Raw genomic sequence first — 17,381 nt, 5'->3', positions numbered from 1 at the left:
AGTGTATAGCAACATCATAGTTGATAAATGTTAGATTAGGCCTTCTTTGTTTCTCAACTGGATGACTCCTTCAGTCCATTCAGATACTGCCATCATTGATTCATCTTAAAAAGCAAATGTGATTGTGGTACTGGCCTGATTAGAATTTGAAATGGAAGTTCAGACTCTTTATCTTGGCACACAAAGCTCTTTAGGATCTTGCCCCAACTACCAGCTTTATCTTCTGTTACCTGACCTTGTACAGAAATGCTCTAGCCAAAGGAACTGAATTTGTCTCCTGTGTTCCCCAGGTGTAATGAATATGTCTTATTCATTTTATATCCCAATCATACTAGTGTCTGTCAAATAATTAATATTCAATAAAATTCTGCTGAATATCTAAAGTTGTTTCTACCTAGAAGTCAGTTCCATTTACAGCTTGTTTTCTAAATTAATGAGGTTTTATTTAAATTACTGAAATACATGTCTTTCAATCACTTACCTTTCAAGAGACTCAGAAATCTAAATTTTAAGAGATAGTGAAAAAAACCTTAAAAAAAAAGAGTAATTCATTTGGTTAAATGGTTATGAATTAAGCACCTGAACTGCTAATGGAGTTTCTTCATCTGGCATCATATAATGGCACAATAAAGATCTGGATCCATCGTTATTAATCCAAGAAGAAGATTTATGTTGCTCAACGAGATCTCTGATTTCTTTTAGTTTTTGCTCCAAGTCCAAAAGGGACAAAGAATGTTTAAGAGAAACACTAGAAACAGAGAAAAGGGAATTGGGATAAATTGAAAGTATACAACACATCCTATACACACTCTTTCCCTAACAGGTTACTACCTGAGATCCTGTTTCAACCAGTCAAACCTGAAACTGCTGACTATGAAATCACTAGAGTAGATTAAGAAATCAGCTACCCATTAAGGGCCTAGAAAAATCTTGTTGCAGATTTCACAAGAAAATCCCCACTGTATGAACGGGAGTTAAAAGCCTCAGACACAGATTTTTAAAAGCAGATCTTTTATCTCATGACCCAAATATCTCTGGTTTGTTTGGAAATCAATCAATAAACAATGAAACATTAAATCTTTTCCCTTAGTATGAAAAGGTTGATACTGATGAAGAAAATGGATTCCACAACGTAACACTGCAGGGCTGTGTCCGTATTAGGTTAAGAATTTCGCAGACCACCATTTGTCAAATCACTAGCTTCATTAGAACAATTCTAATTTTTCTTTTATTCATCAGGATCAGTAAGTCAGAAAAGCCTAAGCAAAATGCCTTACCTTCCTAAAATCTTCTGTACAGCTTGTTTAATGACAGTGATCAATTCTGTCAGGCCTATTAAAACAAACATAAAAGCGTTGTTCGCTTTTTCAATTCCTCAATAATACAAATGAATGAATCAGAATTAGTTTACAGGTCACGAATAAGAATCTTACCATCTCCAAGGAGGTGTTGAATACTTGATAAATATTGCTGTTGGACATCTGGGGGGGCAAGAACTGTCTGTATAAAACAGAAATAAGGTACCCAATATTATTAGTAAATAATAATATTTTCATTATAACTTGAGCTGAGATTCTTTAGGACCTGGAACAACAGGAAAAATACTATTCTTTAACATAACAAAAAGCCTAGCTTCAAAATATGAAGAATAATAATGCTAAAAGTTTATAATCACATGAAATATAAAGATATTTATTCTATATGAATTATCATGATAAATAATAGTTGATTAAATTTTGAACCTCTTGAAAGAAAGGGCAATATCTATTGAAGTTTATTAAACTTACGGTGCAATTTTTGCCAACTGCTGCATTATCCAGGTAAATATATCCACCAATTATGTTTAACTGAACTCGCAAAAGAACCACCAACATGCAAGTACTGTACACAGCTACGATACTTCTTGTGAAACCTTTACAGAGAAAAGAAAACCACTTGGTACTAATTATTAAAATACAAACAAATGTGTAAAATCACAAACCATTCCTACAGTTATTTTTTCATAAGATGACTTTAAAAATACATCTGTAATTGTTTCAAGTACAAAAATATATCAATTCAAAACATGTCATAGTTTATCTGCTTAAAAAATGTTTATTGTAAATTAGGAATGATCTCTTAATTGAAACAATAACCACAAAAAACAATACCCAATATATTCAGTGAAGGGTTATATATTATTAGCTTAGAAAGGAAAAAAAGAAAGGACTGGGAAGCACTAAGAGTTGCAGCCTCAGAACTCAGAGCTGTCCAGGGAGCTAGTTCTGAGTAAGAGAAGAGGGCTGAGCATGGAAGAGCTCCAGCCATCAATGGCAGGTGAAAGAGGATAAAGGATAAGCCCATTAAAGGGCTGGAGGAAGGTACACAAAGACAGGGAAACATCCAGAGACCCGGCTAGGACAGAGCGTTCAAAACAGAGGAGAGAGAAAGGTGCTGACTCTTGTGGAGAGGTCTAGTAGGATGAAAATGTCCAGTGGATTTAGCAACACAGAAGTTACTATTGATGCTTGAGACATCTGCTTGGGTGGAGATACACGACCGGAAACCAGGCTCTAGTATGTCAAAGAGTGAGTAGGAGTGAAGAAGGAAAGACAGGGAATGTAGAAATCTTTTGTATTATACAATGGATGTGAGAAAGTACAATAGCTGAAAGGAAATACAGGGTAGTACAAAAGTTTAGTTCATTTTCAAATAGGCAAAGTTTAAGCATGGTTCAGTTGATAAGGATTAGCTGAATGGATAGGAAAACACAGGAATAACTGACAGAGTATGAAGTTCTGAGACATGGAGATATATCTATTCTAGGGCAGCTTTTTGCTACAAATTTTTATCACTAATCAAAGTTTGCATACAATATCAAAGTAAAGTTACTATCTGGGTTGGAGTAAAAACTTCCTTCAAAGTATATATTGTAGATATCAGTACCTAATATGCATATATGTAGTCTAGGACAGGTTTACATATTATCATAACAATAATAATACCACCACCACCACCGCTAACTTTTATTGAGTTACTAGTTTCTATGACCATTGATCTACTTGCTTTATGAGAATTATTTAATCTGACAAAAACTCTATGAGGTAGGTAAAGAAGAGTTACCCACATAATAGAGTACAAAAATTTCCCATTAAAAATATTTTAAGGCTGTGCTGTTACACAGAATACATAGGCTTACTTATTATCTTCAGATCCTCCCATATGTCTAGCTTGTTTGAAGGCCTAAAGAAAAATATCAGAAAATATGAAAATAATAATATAGGTAATCTAACAGAAAACTTTGAACTTTACAGCTCTATACTTAATTATATTTTATCACAGGATAACTGCAGAAAACAAAGCCCATAAAATATAGTAAAAACAACTGTAATTTCAGTAAGTGATAATAACAACCATTTTCATAGTATCCTAGTGTATATCCTTCCAGTCTTTCTCCTCCTTCTGAGCATATGCATATGTGTATTATAAAATCATACAGGAAAAGCAGGAATAGTATTTATTTCTTTCCCTTATTTACTGTTTTATAAATAATGCAGTAGGTTCTATAACCCTTCAAAGGTGTAATGAAGTATTTTTTGTTTGAAAGTATCATTACAAACACATGCATTTAAATGTGTGTTTGATGTGTTTCTACCCACTGCAGTTATTATCCTTACTGATGTTCAAACTGCCCATCTTTGACTATTGTGGGGCTATTCAGGTTAGTTCCTAAGTCCTTTTGACATGACCCCTTTAGTCTTTGACAGCTTCCTTGCTTTCTGACATAAAAAGCTGTTCTGGGTTCATCTTGTTCAATTCTTGCTGCAAACCTGAAATCATCCATTTCTCTGAGAGTCCTGGTTCCTAGTAGTGGAAAATGGTAGTCTGAGACTGCAAACTTTGATTAAGGATGTTCATTGCTACTGGGTAGGTCATTATTTCTAAGCCTTTTCAGTAGACTAAGCTAATAAATATCAATATATGTATTATTTATTTATTTATATGAACATATATTCAAAGAGATAAAATACATCATGAATTCACATTGATACTTCTAATTCAAAATTAGGACCACTGGGTTTTTTAACAATCTCATTGTTCTTACATCTGTATTTCTTTTTGCCCACACTAGAAATCAGTGAAACTAACATAATTACTAATTTGCTTCATCCCTCACTCTATGGACAACAGTCTCAGAATAGCAATAGCAACAGTGAAAAGAGTTTAAGTTTTTTTTTTTCAATTCTGAATGCTCTAAGAGTATATATCCCACTAAAAACACAAAGTCAAATTTCTATTTTAAAGTCACTTGGCATAGTTTCTGTTTTTGTGATTACAACACCAACTAGATACACATGTGGGTTAATTTCATTTATTTTACTATCACTTTTTAGACATTGCTTTTTAAACACTAAACATAGTTTTATAAATATGTAAAATATTTATATGGTTCCAAACTCAAATTTATACAACACAGTATATTCAAAGAAGTCCATTCCTACCTACCTTTATTCTTTTTCTTCTTCATAGGTAACTATTAAAAAAATATACTTTAACTTCCCATTGTTTTCCTTTATATAGGCAAGAATGTATATATATTCATATCTGCCCCCTTAGATAAATGGTGGCATTCTATACACATTTTCCTTTATCTCTGTAAAATATATAACAATATATCCTGGGGATCATTCCATAATAGTATAGAGATAGTAGCCATCGGTTTTTTTTTTGTTTTTTTTTTTTAAACCACGGCATAGTACTCTACTCACTGTGTGTGTATACTATGTGGACGAAGTTCAGGGCTTTTCAAATCACCTTTGTGGTAGGACCAGGTTTTTTTCTTATTTCTAATCTGTCACAGATGAACAGTTTGGTAAAATACAATAAAAACGAATTACTAGAAAAATGAAATTAAAAAACCACAAAGATACAAAAAATACAATCCCATATTCTTTATAATTATAATCAGACAATGAGTTACCATTACAATTGTGGGATATTACTAGCTTCTTATCTTTCTTTGGCACTGGAGAGACTGTAGAGCTTCAGGTATCCCTTTTCTAGATGGCAAAAGTTTGGTAGATACATGGAGAAAATCCTACAAGGCCCTGCTGCAACCTTACGCTACTGTTCAGGCCTTGTGGCAGAACACCATATTTTAGTCCCATATTAAATTGGGAATCAACCACAATTCAAGGGTTAGGTATTTTAATGCAAGTAAATCACTTCTTTTGAATGTTATCTAAGATAAATTTCAAAGTGATTCTTATAGAAATTCTAAATGAAACAAGATAAGAAAACAGTGGTTCCAAAATTTTAACACAAGAAGTGTTCAATAGCAGCAGGCTGTGGAAGGGCAAATTAGGGTATCTGTCTGGAAACTGTACTTATTTGGCATGATTTTGGTGGGACAGGACTGAATTATAGCCATGCAGGACATTTCTTCATGTTGACATTCACCACTATCAGACTTAAAAGTAGATTTAATTGAGTTACAAGATGAGACCTAATGTACAGCATGGTGAATACAGTTGATAATAATGCTTTCATATACTTGAAATTTCCTGAGAATAGATGTTAAGTGTTCTCACCACACACCAAAAAAATGGTAACTACATGAGGTGATGGATATGTTAATTAGCTTGACTGTGGTAATCATTTTTAATATATGTATTTACAAAAAATGAAAAAAAAATTCACCTTATCTGTTTTAAAGATTCTGATTCCAAACCTATGTAGAAGAGAGGAAAGTACTTTCTAGGCCAAGATTCCTTTCAAATGATTTGTCTGATGGAAACCAACTCCAAGTTAAATACAATCAGACTCTTTAATATTACCAAAATATGTTTAAGAATTAAACTAATCCTATCAAAGTGTTCTACTTGTCTTGTGATGAAGGATGTTTAAGATCCTTTGCCATTGAAACTACATTGCCATTATCAATCATCAATAAGAATGCCAAATATTAAAGGCAGCGATGGCTGTTTATTTGCTACTATAAAACTGATAAAATAAGACTATCAAATCTTTCATTTATTTCTGATTAGTTATTATCACAGTTTAAGGAGAAAATTAACTTGCTTGACAGGCTTATATGAGGCCGGAGTTGACTGAAAACCAATACAAAAGCAGTCATAAGATTGGAGGCCTTACTTTAATCACACTTTGTAAGGGCTCAAGCATCTCTTTATGCAAATACTTTTCAAATGGACATTATCCCCTCCCCCAGCCCCCAAACTGCAAATAGTAATTTCAAATCAAAAGAAAGGAAAGAAAAAATAACACGGAGATGTTTAAGGAGGAAATAGGCAATGAGGAGAACTGTTGTGCATCTTATCCTTCCAAGAATTTAAGAAATTCTCCTGTGTATAAAGAGGGCTCATGCCTTTTCTTTAAAGCTATCCAGGATTACCCATCATTAATCCCTTTGCTCTCTAGCCTCCCACATTTTCTCCCCACATTTTGCTTTTACTTTTTACCACAGACTAACCATAGTATGTCTTGAATTATGACAATTTACTTCATCTAATTCCTCCTTTGGATGACAAGGTCTTAGAGAGAAAGAGACCTTATCTTAATTATCTTGAATCCCCCAAAACACAGGAAATGTAGGGCCTTACAGGAAACAGGGTTACCAAGAAAGAATCCCACTTATGGACATATATACACTACCAAACGTAAGGTAGATAGCTAGTGGGAAGCAGCCGCATAGCACAGGGAGATCAGCTCGGTGCTTTGTGACCGCCTGGAGGGGTGGGATAGGGAGGGTGGGAGGGAGACGCAAAAGGGAGGGGATATGGGAACATATGTATATGTATAACTGATTAAATTTGTTATAAAGCAGAAACTAACACACCATTGTTAAGAAATTATACTCCAATACAGATGTAAAAAAAAAAAAAAAAAGAATCCCACTTATGTTTAATGTGTGTGTTTCTGTGCTGCTTTTATAAAAGTGTATTCACTTATTTCATTTGTCTTGCCTTCTCAGTAAGACTAAAACTTAAGGCAATTAAAATTTATTTTTCTATATGTTTCTTCTTTATATAATCACATGAACTAATTTATAAACCAAACCTTACATCCATAAGTAGTAGTAAAAGTGTGTCAGCCTCTAAGAATCATGAAACTAAGGAAAAAATTCCTATCACTAGCATTATACTTTAATCAGATTAAAAAACCTGATCAGTTGGTTGAATGAGGGAATATCTAGGTTATGCCTTTCTTTAAGTAGTTTCCTTTAGGGACTGTCATCATGTTGTTGAAGTGGAGAGTTGTAACTTTGTGTGGATTATGGACAGTCAATAATATGTATTTAAAAGCTGCAGTATTGCAAAACGGGTATTATCCAGGTACTCATACACTTTTCTTTTATTGTTACTTGATTTTTATTTATTTTTTTAAAATTTATTTTTATTGTTGGCTGCGTTGGGTCTTAGTTGCAGCACGTGGAATCTTTTGTTGCAGTGTGTGGGCTCTTTGTTGTGGCACGTGCGTGGGCTTTCTCTCTAGTTGTGGTGCGCAGGCTCAGTAGTTGTGGCGTGCGGGCTCAGTAGTTGTGACGCGCAGGCTTAGTTGCCCCATGGCGTGTGGGATCTTAGCTCCCCGACCAGGGATTGAACCTGCATCCCCTGCATTGGAAGACGGATTCTTAACCACTGGACCACCAGGGGAGTCCCTGTTATTTGATTTTTTTTTTTTTTTCCGGTGGTACGCGGGCTTCTCACTGTTGTGGCCTCTCCCGTTGCAGAGCACAGGCTCCGGACGCGCAGGCTCAGCGACCATGGCTCATGGGCCCAGCCGCTCCGCGGCATGCAGGATCTTCCCGGACCGGGGCACGAACCCGTGTCCCCTGCATCGGCAGGCGGACTCTCAACCACTGCGCCACCAGGGAAGCCCGTTACTTGATTTTTAAACTTTGTTTTAGCCACTTAAAAACTGTTATGACACAATTTGCTTCAAATCCATTCCAAGTTGTATATTTGTTTTCTAATTAAAAAATTACAATTTATACCCCCATCCAAAAAAAGTACACAAACCAATTGTATATAAATTCACTGTTATTTTGGGAGGTATTATCTGACTACAGAAAATGTCTTCAAAGAAATTTTCCAGCTTGCTGCATAATCTGCCTGAACACTAAATTCCTATTTGCAAAATGGAGTTAATAATATCTGCCTCAGAAGCAACCTAAGTGTGCCTCGACAGATGAATGGATAAAGATGTGGCACATATATACAATGGAATATTACTCAGCCATAAAAAGAAACGAAATTGAGTTATTTGTAGTGAGGTGGATGGACCTAGAGACTGTCATACAGAGTGAAGTAAGTCAGAAAGAGAAAAACAAATACTGTATGCTAACACATATATATGGAATTTAAAGAAAAAAAATGGTTATGAAGAACACAGGGGAAGGACAGGAATAAAGATGCAGATGCAGAGAATGGACTTGAGGACACGGGGAGGGGGACGGGTAAGCTGGGACGAAGTGAGAGAGTGGCATGGACATATATACACTACCAAATGTAAAATAGATAGCTAGTGGGAAGCAGCTGCATAGCACAGGGAGATCAGCTAGGTGCTTTGTGACCACCTAGAGGGGTGGGATAGGGAGGGTGGGAGGGAGACGCAAGAGGGAGGAGATATGGGGATATATGTATATGTATAGCTGATTCACTTTGTTATAAAGCAGAAACTAACACACCATTGTAAAGCAATTATACTCCAATAAAGATGTTAAAAAAAAAATCTGCCTCACAAGGATACTGTGGAAATTAAATGGGAGTAATGTATCTAGCACTGGGCCTGGCACAAAGAGACACCCCAGAAAGAGCACTTTCTTTCCCCTGACTACTGGAGGATGATTACATGGAAAATGAGTATCTTTCGATAAGGCCACAATGATTAAAATATATTTAGTGAAACCATTCCCCTCCACCTCCCTTCTTGTTCATTAAAAGAAGCCATTTCCTTCTGGAAGTCTTCTCAAACTAACATAGCATCACACTAAATTACAATACTCCAATACATACTACTCTCCACATACAAGGTCCTATGTATGAAAGTGCTTTGTTCACAGTACACTGTCATGGTAAGATAAATTATCATTATCATATGTTCATGTTATATTTGTACTTCATTTTGTTAATGATATAAAATGTAAGTTCATATGCTTTAGTTATTTAAAAATGTATGTTCACATGCTTTAGATAGCATGCTGTAAACTCTTTAAGAATATTAAAGAATTAATATTTAATATTTAACATTACTGTCACTTCACAACATCTGGTTCAGGAACACATTCCCTAAGTACTCAATAATTAAATTTCTGAAAAAATGTCAAAGTGACAGAAGATCTCTTCATATGAAAACCAGAATACATACAAATATTGTCACCCTAAATACTTTGCACATCAAGGTAGAACATAAATAAATGGACAAAATATTAATTAAATGATATCGTAAGTAAATATTTTTTTCTAAATGAGCTTATTTATTATAAGCTCTAAATAGAAAGAAAAATAAGAAAACAAAGACTTCTGAAAAGTATTTCAGTTACATTCTATAAATTTTCAGTGCAATGTATAAATGAGAATGGCTGTAACTTGCATTTACCTGTTTTTTAGCAGAGCTGTAAGGCTCTCAGAATTGAGTTGCTGCATTAAGGCCTCTCTCAGTGTTGGAAGCATGGACAGCACTATAATACAAACAGAAAATTAAAAAGGTCACAAGTGATAGGACTGCCTTCACTGAGAAATGCACATTGTTTTAGGCTATATGACAAGACTAGCAGCTAGCAAGGGTTGGTAAGGAAGGTCAGGGCTTTCAAATTATTATTAAGAATAAAAACCAGTTACATACTAATAAATCATTTATCTGCTCACGTGAAGCAAAATTATGCATATACATGTTGTGATCATAGTGATGCAAACAAGTACATGTAGAAGAAAGAATGGGAAGAATTATTCCCAAATGTTAACAGTATTGGTCTTTGCTACAGACTACGGATAATTCTTTTTTTTTTCCAGATCTTTTACAATAAATGTTTATTTCTGATTCAATAAAATGATCTTTTGTCTTTAGCTATGCTTCTTACTCCACATTTTATTTCTAATTTTAGAAAACATTTATTTCTTAAATACTACAAAGCAACAGGCATTTGTTACAACCTAGACAAAAGTGCATCAGGCTAGGAATTAAGAGCTGCCGAGCTGTAGTTTTGGTTTTGACAATGGCTATTGTTCGAATACCAACATGAAGATACAATAAGATATAATACTCTATGGAGAAAAAGACTGCATGTAATTTATGGGAGTTACTTTATTTATGGCTCTACGCATGGTATAAGAAGTGTTGGTGAAATGTACATACATAAATTTAAAATGTATTTCTAACACTAAAGAAGTCGTGATAACAAAATGAAAAAATAGCAAGAGATTACAAATGCCATATTCTAAAAGGGAAAACTTTAGTGTATGATTTTTACTTCTTGACAAGGCAAGATATTAATGACAAGATCCATGTTATTTTTTTCTATAGAAAATTCAGCTTTTAACCTACTCCAAACATTTATTTCAGTGCTGCATTGTGTAGCTTCAGCATATTTCCTCAAGATATATGATTAAATCACCTAAGTTGTTTAGACCACTAACTAAAGTAGCAGCTCAGTCAATGTAAAACGTGGTTTCTCTCTTAGCGTCCGTGGTATATATATCTAGCCTAAACATGGTATTTTATCTTACCAAGAAAAAGCAACACTAGAGTCCTACATTCAGAAAAAGTAGTAGGGAACTTTAAAGATTATGTGGTATGACAACATGATTTAAGAGGAATCTCTTCAATAATTCTCCTGAGAGATAAGAGCTTCTGACTTTCCACTTCAGCATATTCAACCAAAGACAAGGCTATTCTTCTCTTCTAGCCATCTGTACTAACACTGAACAAATATGTTTCTGTATTGAGTTGAATACAGCTTTCATGTCTTGCTTTAGCCGCCTGGTCTCCATGATAAACATCCCCAGTCCAACCACAAATCACAGGACAACCCTTCACCAGCCTTGAATCTGTGTGAACCTGAGCAAATTATTTAACTTCTCTGTGCCTCAGTTTCCTCATCTGTAAACTGAGGATGACAGTGGATCTACCTTACAGGACTGTTGTAAGGATTAAGGATAAAAGGCATTAGAACAGTGCTTCTTTACACATGGAAATGCTGAGTAAGTGTTAGCTCTTTTCATTATTATCCTTACTTGGCTTCTTCTGACACATGCCAGTTTGTATCTTCTTAACATGTGAGAGGCAGAAATGGACCTCTGCTCTGACTACCACAGAGCATGTTATAACTACCTTTGAGCTGAACCACAGACTTTATTACTTCAGTCTAAGATTACATTAGTATTTCCAGAAGTCACATCATACTCTGGTTCATAACAAGCTTATGTTCAACTAGAATTCCCAATCTTTACTCATACATCCTGTTTTTAAGCAAGCTTGGATAATTCTGTATCAGTACAATTGACTTTTAATGCAGAACAATTCTTTTATCCCAGTCTAGCACTTAAACGGGACTAGACTATTTTGTATCCCAAAACTTCATTTGTAGTGTCAGTTATGCATCCAAGCGTTGTGTCATGTGTAAATTTAATAAGCACTTCTCCCATATCTTTAGTAAAATCATGAAGATGGTAAAGACAATGGGCAGGGCACAGAAGCATTCCATTAGATACTATCTTTCAAGTTGGGGCCAACTTCTTGGGTTAAAAAACTGATTATATTTACCTAAAAGTACTAAATATTTCTAGTATGTCCATTACATCTTATTCAAAAGAACAGAAATTTAATTATATGATTTGTAACCCCATTATCAATACATATCAGAAAGCTAATTTGGAAATTTTTTTAGTGAACCTATATTTTGGCTCTTAGTGGGCACCATATTTTAGTGTTAACTGCCTATATCAGCTATTTATTCATCTGAGGGGTGTGATGGTCATGGAAATGTGCCACTCACATCTTCTGCTGGGAGGAGCATAATTAACTGACAGCTCCAGCTGCCACCCCTCTGGATCTACACTGCTCTCAGCCAATGACAGTGCTTGGTGGGGATACTAAAGCAGGCCCGATCCTGAGGGACTCCTCTACCAGGGAACTTAGGCTTGAGGACTCCCGACTGGCCTGTCAAAACTGTCTTAAAACCGTGCTGTAGTCAGAGACTCTTCTTACCTAACCTTCCTTCCTTTGCCCATTCTATTCACAACTATCAGACCTGTACGGTGGTCTAAAGGCTCTCCTTGCTTACTTCTGCTCCCTCCTCTTTATTCTGCATGGGCGTTCCCCCCAGTCAGTCTCCTGCACAGCTAATCCCATCTTACCTGTGCTTCCCAGAGCACCTAAACTGACACAAGGGTCCATGTCAAACTAAGATGTATTTTGAGATCCCAGAAGTCAGCATTTTTCATTTTTTGAAAACTTGAGTAATAACTGGAAGTGAACTGTTCTTAAACTAGTGGTTACCAGTGGGGAGAGGGAAGGGGGCAGGGGCAGTACAGGGGTGGGAAAAAAAAGGATTATTAGGGGATTATATGAAATCATGTATGTGAAACTTCTGAAAACTGTAAAGCACTACAGAATTTAAAGAAGCTTGCATTCAATTAAAAAGAAAAGAAAAGAAAAATAAGAAATGGACTGCTCTTATTCTTTAAAAATTCATTAAAATGTCCTTGGTAGTACCACTACATTGAATGCTAAATATTGATTTAAAGAATTGTGTAATTTAAAAAAAGTTATCAGTTACTGAGTATTTATTATGACCAAGCACTTTATATGAATTACTGCATTCTCATAAAACATTTATGAAGTGGGTTTTATGAAGATCATTTTATAGAGGAAAGAACTAGATTTAGATTTGCCCAAAGACACACAGATATTACAAGGCAGAACTCGGAACGGAACCAGATCTGCCTCACCCTTGAGCCTGTGCTCTTACTTACTGTACCTTATCTGAGTTGCCATTTTACACAGCATTTATGATTAATTTTTGCTTTATAGATTGAAGTATTATTATCTCAAACATTAAAAATCATGGGACTTCCCTGGCAGTCCAGTGGTTAAGATTCTGAGCTCCCAATGCAGGGGGCACGTGTTCAATCCCAGGTAGGGGAACTAAGATCCGGCGTGCCACATGGCACAGACCAAAAAAAAAAAAAATCATACTCCAGCTGAAATGGAATGTGTCTCTTAACCTTCTTAATCCCAGCCTCTTTATCAAATAAGACTGAACTAAAAACAAAGTTCTTCCAACCTTGAAAAAATATTCTACTTTTAAAATTGAACAAAGAGAACCTACCTTTATAAATTTTTTTATAAATTAATTGTTCTTGAAAGAAATAGTAGAAAAGCATTAAGCTTCAAACAATAACAAAGAAAAACAAGTTTGACATGGATTTGAGAACTAATTCTTCAAGGAGTTATGCCAATTATAACATAACACCTTGTTTTCTTCAAATATGGGCAGCTGATTTTGTTATAGCATCCTCCCAGTAGGTTTCTGGCTCTGGAGATTAAATTATTACCACTGATTAACACTGAGTATATACTATTGTGTTAGACTTATAGGTCTCTAGGTGCCTTGTAAATATAAGAAATTCTGTACTATGACATATATGGCCCAATGGCGTCAGGCCCACTCCTGCAGCCCTGTCTCCTATCGCTCTTCTTCCATTGCTCATGCTACTCTAGCTACACAGCCTTTTTCGCTATTTCTCAAATACGCCAAGCTTGTTCCCAACCACAGGCATTTTGTATGGCTCCCTCCATTGTACCATTTAATTTCTCCTCAAATGTCACCTCCTTAAAGAGGCCTGACTCCTGGTTGCCCCCCTTAAAGAGCACCCCACCCCTCACACAGCTCATTCTCCTGTAAGCAGTCATCACTGCCTCAAGTCATTTATCTGTTGTTTATCATCTTTTTCGCTCACTAGTGAATAAACTCTGAAGGTCAGGTTTTTTTTTTTTAATTGTTCACCTTCTGTTTCCCCAGTGCTGAGTACTCTGAGTATTTGCTGAATGAATAAATAAAATGAATGAACAAGCATCTATGTTGCATATTAATTTACATTGATTTTCCAAATCTACATTAAATGATGTATTTCAGTTAAATCATGTAAATACTTGCTAGATTTATCATTTTTGCCTTTTCCTCTAACTTTGGTCCTGGAGGTATGCAAATTAATATAAATCATCAAGCAACTTTATACATGTATAAATAGTTCTCTTTGTCTTACCTGTCATATTGCAAGTCCTCTGGTTACTTTCAAAATGATATTGTCGTCGTGCTTGGGCAATGTATTCTGCAGCCTCCCTTTCTTGTATTTCTCTGATTTTCTTCTGTCCATATTTCCCCAGGATATATACTCCTAAAATTATTTTTTAAAACAAGTTAGTATATTAATTCAGTTAATCAGAGTATTAAAAATTCTAAACAATATTTTAACCCACTTTATCCAAATATGAGGCTTATATTAGTGCAAAGCTAAAAATTACAACTTTTAAGAGCCTAAATTAAAGAACTGTATAAGAATTGCAACCTGAAGAGAAGGAAAAGGAGACTGGCATTTTAAAAGCCAATGATAGATAGGTACATAAAGACTAGGTCTAAAGAAACAGAAAGGAATTAAATCTACAAAGTCAGGCAATGCCTTTAATGGTGAACTGGAGATATTCTAAATGTCCAGCAAAAGGGAACTGTTTAAATACATTATGGTCTAGCTATACAATGGACTCTTACGTAGCTATTAAAAACTACATTGCTAAATAGTTAATGACTTAAGGAAACATCCATGTTATAGTGTTAGAGGATAAAATAAGATCCTAGAAGTTTTGCTTTTTAATGTAAGTAAACATATATGACAACAGATGGATTTTAATTTCTTACATATATTAAACAATGATCATTGTTAAATAGTGGGATAGCAGGTGATTTTTTTCCTTCTGCTTGCTTCTCTATGGTTTACACATTTTGTTCAATCAAAATATAATACTTTTTAAAAATATAAGAAAAAATTTAAAAGGAAGAATAAAAGAAAGGTAGGTTGTCAAGCAGACATCTAAAACTAGAAACTTAAGTGCAAAAGGGAAGGTGAAGAGGGTACAAAACTTCCTAAATTATGACACTACGATAGAAAAACATGGGTGGGGTCTTGCGGCCTGTAATTTACTTTAACACATTTCAGTATAGACAGTATAATATGAAACGTGCACATTTTGGTCATACCTTATAGGCAGTCAGTTGTCCTGACTGGGAATGTTAACACTCCAGCGTGGTTAGTTAGCATTTGATCAAAAGCCATATTTCAAGGTTTAAGCACTTCAACTAACCTAGTAAAATGAATATCAGAAATGGCTTTTCACAGATTAAATGACTGGTGTTTAAGATACTGGGTTAGCTGAAACTTTTTTTTTTTTTTTTTGGTACACGGGCCTCTCACTGTTGTGGCCTCTCCTGTTGCAGAGCACAGGCTCTGGACGCGCAGGCTCAGCAGCCATGGCTCACAGGCCCAGCCGCTCCGCGGCATTTGGGATCCTCCCGGACCGGGGCCCGCGCCCCCTGCATTGGCAGGCAGACTCTCAACCACTGCGCCACCAGGGAAGCCCTCTGAAACATTTTAGTAATATTCATTTGAACAAGAATATACGAGCAAGTCCTTCACCCTTAGGAATAGCTTAGTCTTGGATCCTCAGCTGCTAGTTCGAAGGATTCTTAGTCAAGAGGGTTAACCAAATGGCCAGCAGAATCCTACATCTAGAATACTGTTGCATTTGCTTTGGGTAAATCGTTTATGCATGGTTCTGTTGTAGCACAAAGAAAGGACAATGGGATTTCAATGAGCTTATAGAACAAGTTATGATACTGTTTTATCTATGCTTGATAATAGATGTTTTAATGTGAGCCAGAATTTGTTTCGTGATAACCTGGCAACAAGGCTGTAGGAGAGTAACTAATCCTCACCTACCTTCCAACTGTCTGCAGCCTCCAATATAACAAGAAAGAACATAAGAATTGTACATGACCTAAATAATTGGATTTGGTCTGTTTGTCACAGGTGGGAAGGAGGAAGCCCACTAAGAACTGCAAAGCAAACACGTATCCTGAATTATTTTCACTAATGTAAGCAATACAGATGAACTGATAACATGTTATATGTCTTAAAAAGACATTGAAAGAGTATGTGCTACAAATAATTAGAAATAAAGTGTGACTGCTGTTATGTCTATATGCAAAAAATGTATTACAATCTCCTTAAAGAATAAATAAAAATTCATATAAATGTCTTCAGAGCTACCTTTCTTGTAATTCATCCTCAATAAACTGAAGACAGTGCCATAATACTAACAGAATGAAGCAACTGACTTAGGTTTCACAAAGTAACCCTTTGAAAGACAACTCTTATATAATAACTACTTCTCAATGAATTGCTTCTATTTTATTTGCACAACAGATGGCTAAACGTTATGTGTAAAATGATTATTTCTCAAATAATAATAGTAGCGTAAAATGAAACGCTGCAATGATACCCCTTGTATAGTTAAGAATTTTCTGGAATAATAGTAAATTTGGTTGGTCTATGTGTTTTCCTGGGGAGAAGGTCCACTTCTTTCATTAGATTTTCAACAGTGTCTGACAAAAACACTTTAGGAACTACAGTTGACCTCTGAACGACTCCAGGGTTAGGGGTGCAGAACGGTCCCTCCAGAAGTGGAAAGTCTGCTTGTAACTTTACAGTGGGCTCAAGTCATAGTTCTGTGCCCTTGGATTCAACCAAGGATCTGTTGTGCTGCAGTATTTACTGAAAAAAGTCTGCATATAAGTGGCCTTGCACAATTCAAATCTGAGCTGTTCAAAGGTCAAATGCACTGTGTAAGTGGCCCTGTGCAGTTCAAACCTGTTTTGTTCAAGGGTCAACTAACTGTTCTGTGTTTATTTGGTAAATGTAGTATATTCTTACTAAAGCTAAAAGATAAATTATTATGGGTTGAAGTGTATCCTAGCCCAAATTAACATGTTGAAGCTCTAGTACTTCAGAAAGTGACGTCATTTGGAGATAGGGTCTTTGCAGAGATAATCAAGTTAAAAGGAGGTCACTGAGGTGGGCCTAATCCAGTACGACTGGTGTTCTTTAAGAACGGGAAATTTGGACATAGACATGTGTAGAGGAAAGATGATGTAAAGACACAGGGAGGAGAAAGCTATCTACAAGCCAAGGAGAAGGGCCTGGAACAGATCCTCTCTTAAAGCCCTGAGACGGAACAAATCCTGCCAACACATTGATCTTGGATTTCTGGCCTCCAGAATTGAGAGACAATACATTTCTGTTGCTTAAGCAACTCAGTTTGTGGTACTT

General features: G+C 35.6%; 1 protein-coding gene across 1 annotated transcript in view; it reads right to left on the bottom strand.

Moving 5' to 3' along the window:
- The window catches only part of PEX3 (peroxisomal biogenesis factor 3), a gene marked incomplete at both ends in the record, with an annotated part of 34,773 nt that overhangs the window by 11,957 nt on the left and 5,435 nt on the right, over positions 1-17,381 (bottom strand). The window contains 7 exons of the mRNA XM_079716387.1: positions 580-748; positions 1,278-1,332; positions 1,434-1,500; positions 1,788-1,912; positions 3,179-3,222; positions 9,598-9,679; positions 14,265-14,396. Of these exons, the coding sequence (XP_079572513.1) occupies positions 580-748; positions 1,278-1,332; positions 1,434-1,500; positions 1,788-1,912; positions 3,179-3,222; positions 9,598-9,679; positions 14,265-14,396 (674 nt within the window). The remainder of the gene's footprint in view (positions 1-579; positions 749-1,277; positions 1,333-1,433; positions 1,501-1,787; positions 1,913-3,178; positions 3,223-9,597; positions 9,680-14,264; positions 14,397-17,381) is intronic.

Source organism: Hyperoodon ampullatus (assembly GCF_949752795.1).
Source record: "Hyperoodon ampullatus genome assembly, chromosome: 12".
In the NCBI taxonomy this organism is placed as follows: domain Eukaryota; kingdom Metazoa; phylum Chordata; class Mammalia; order Artiodactyla; family Ziphiidae; genus Hyperoodon; species Hyperoodon ampullatus.
The sequence above is the reverse complement of the archived record's forward strand: the minus strand, read 5'-3'. Positions and strand labels throughout refer to the sequence as shown.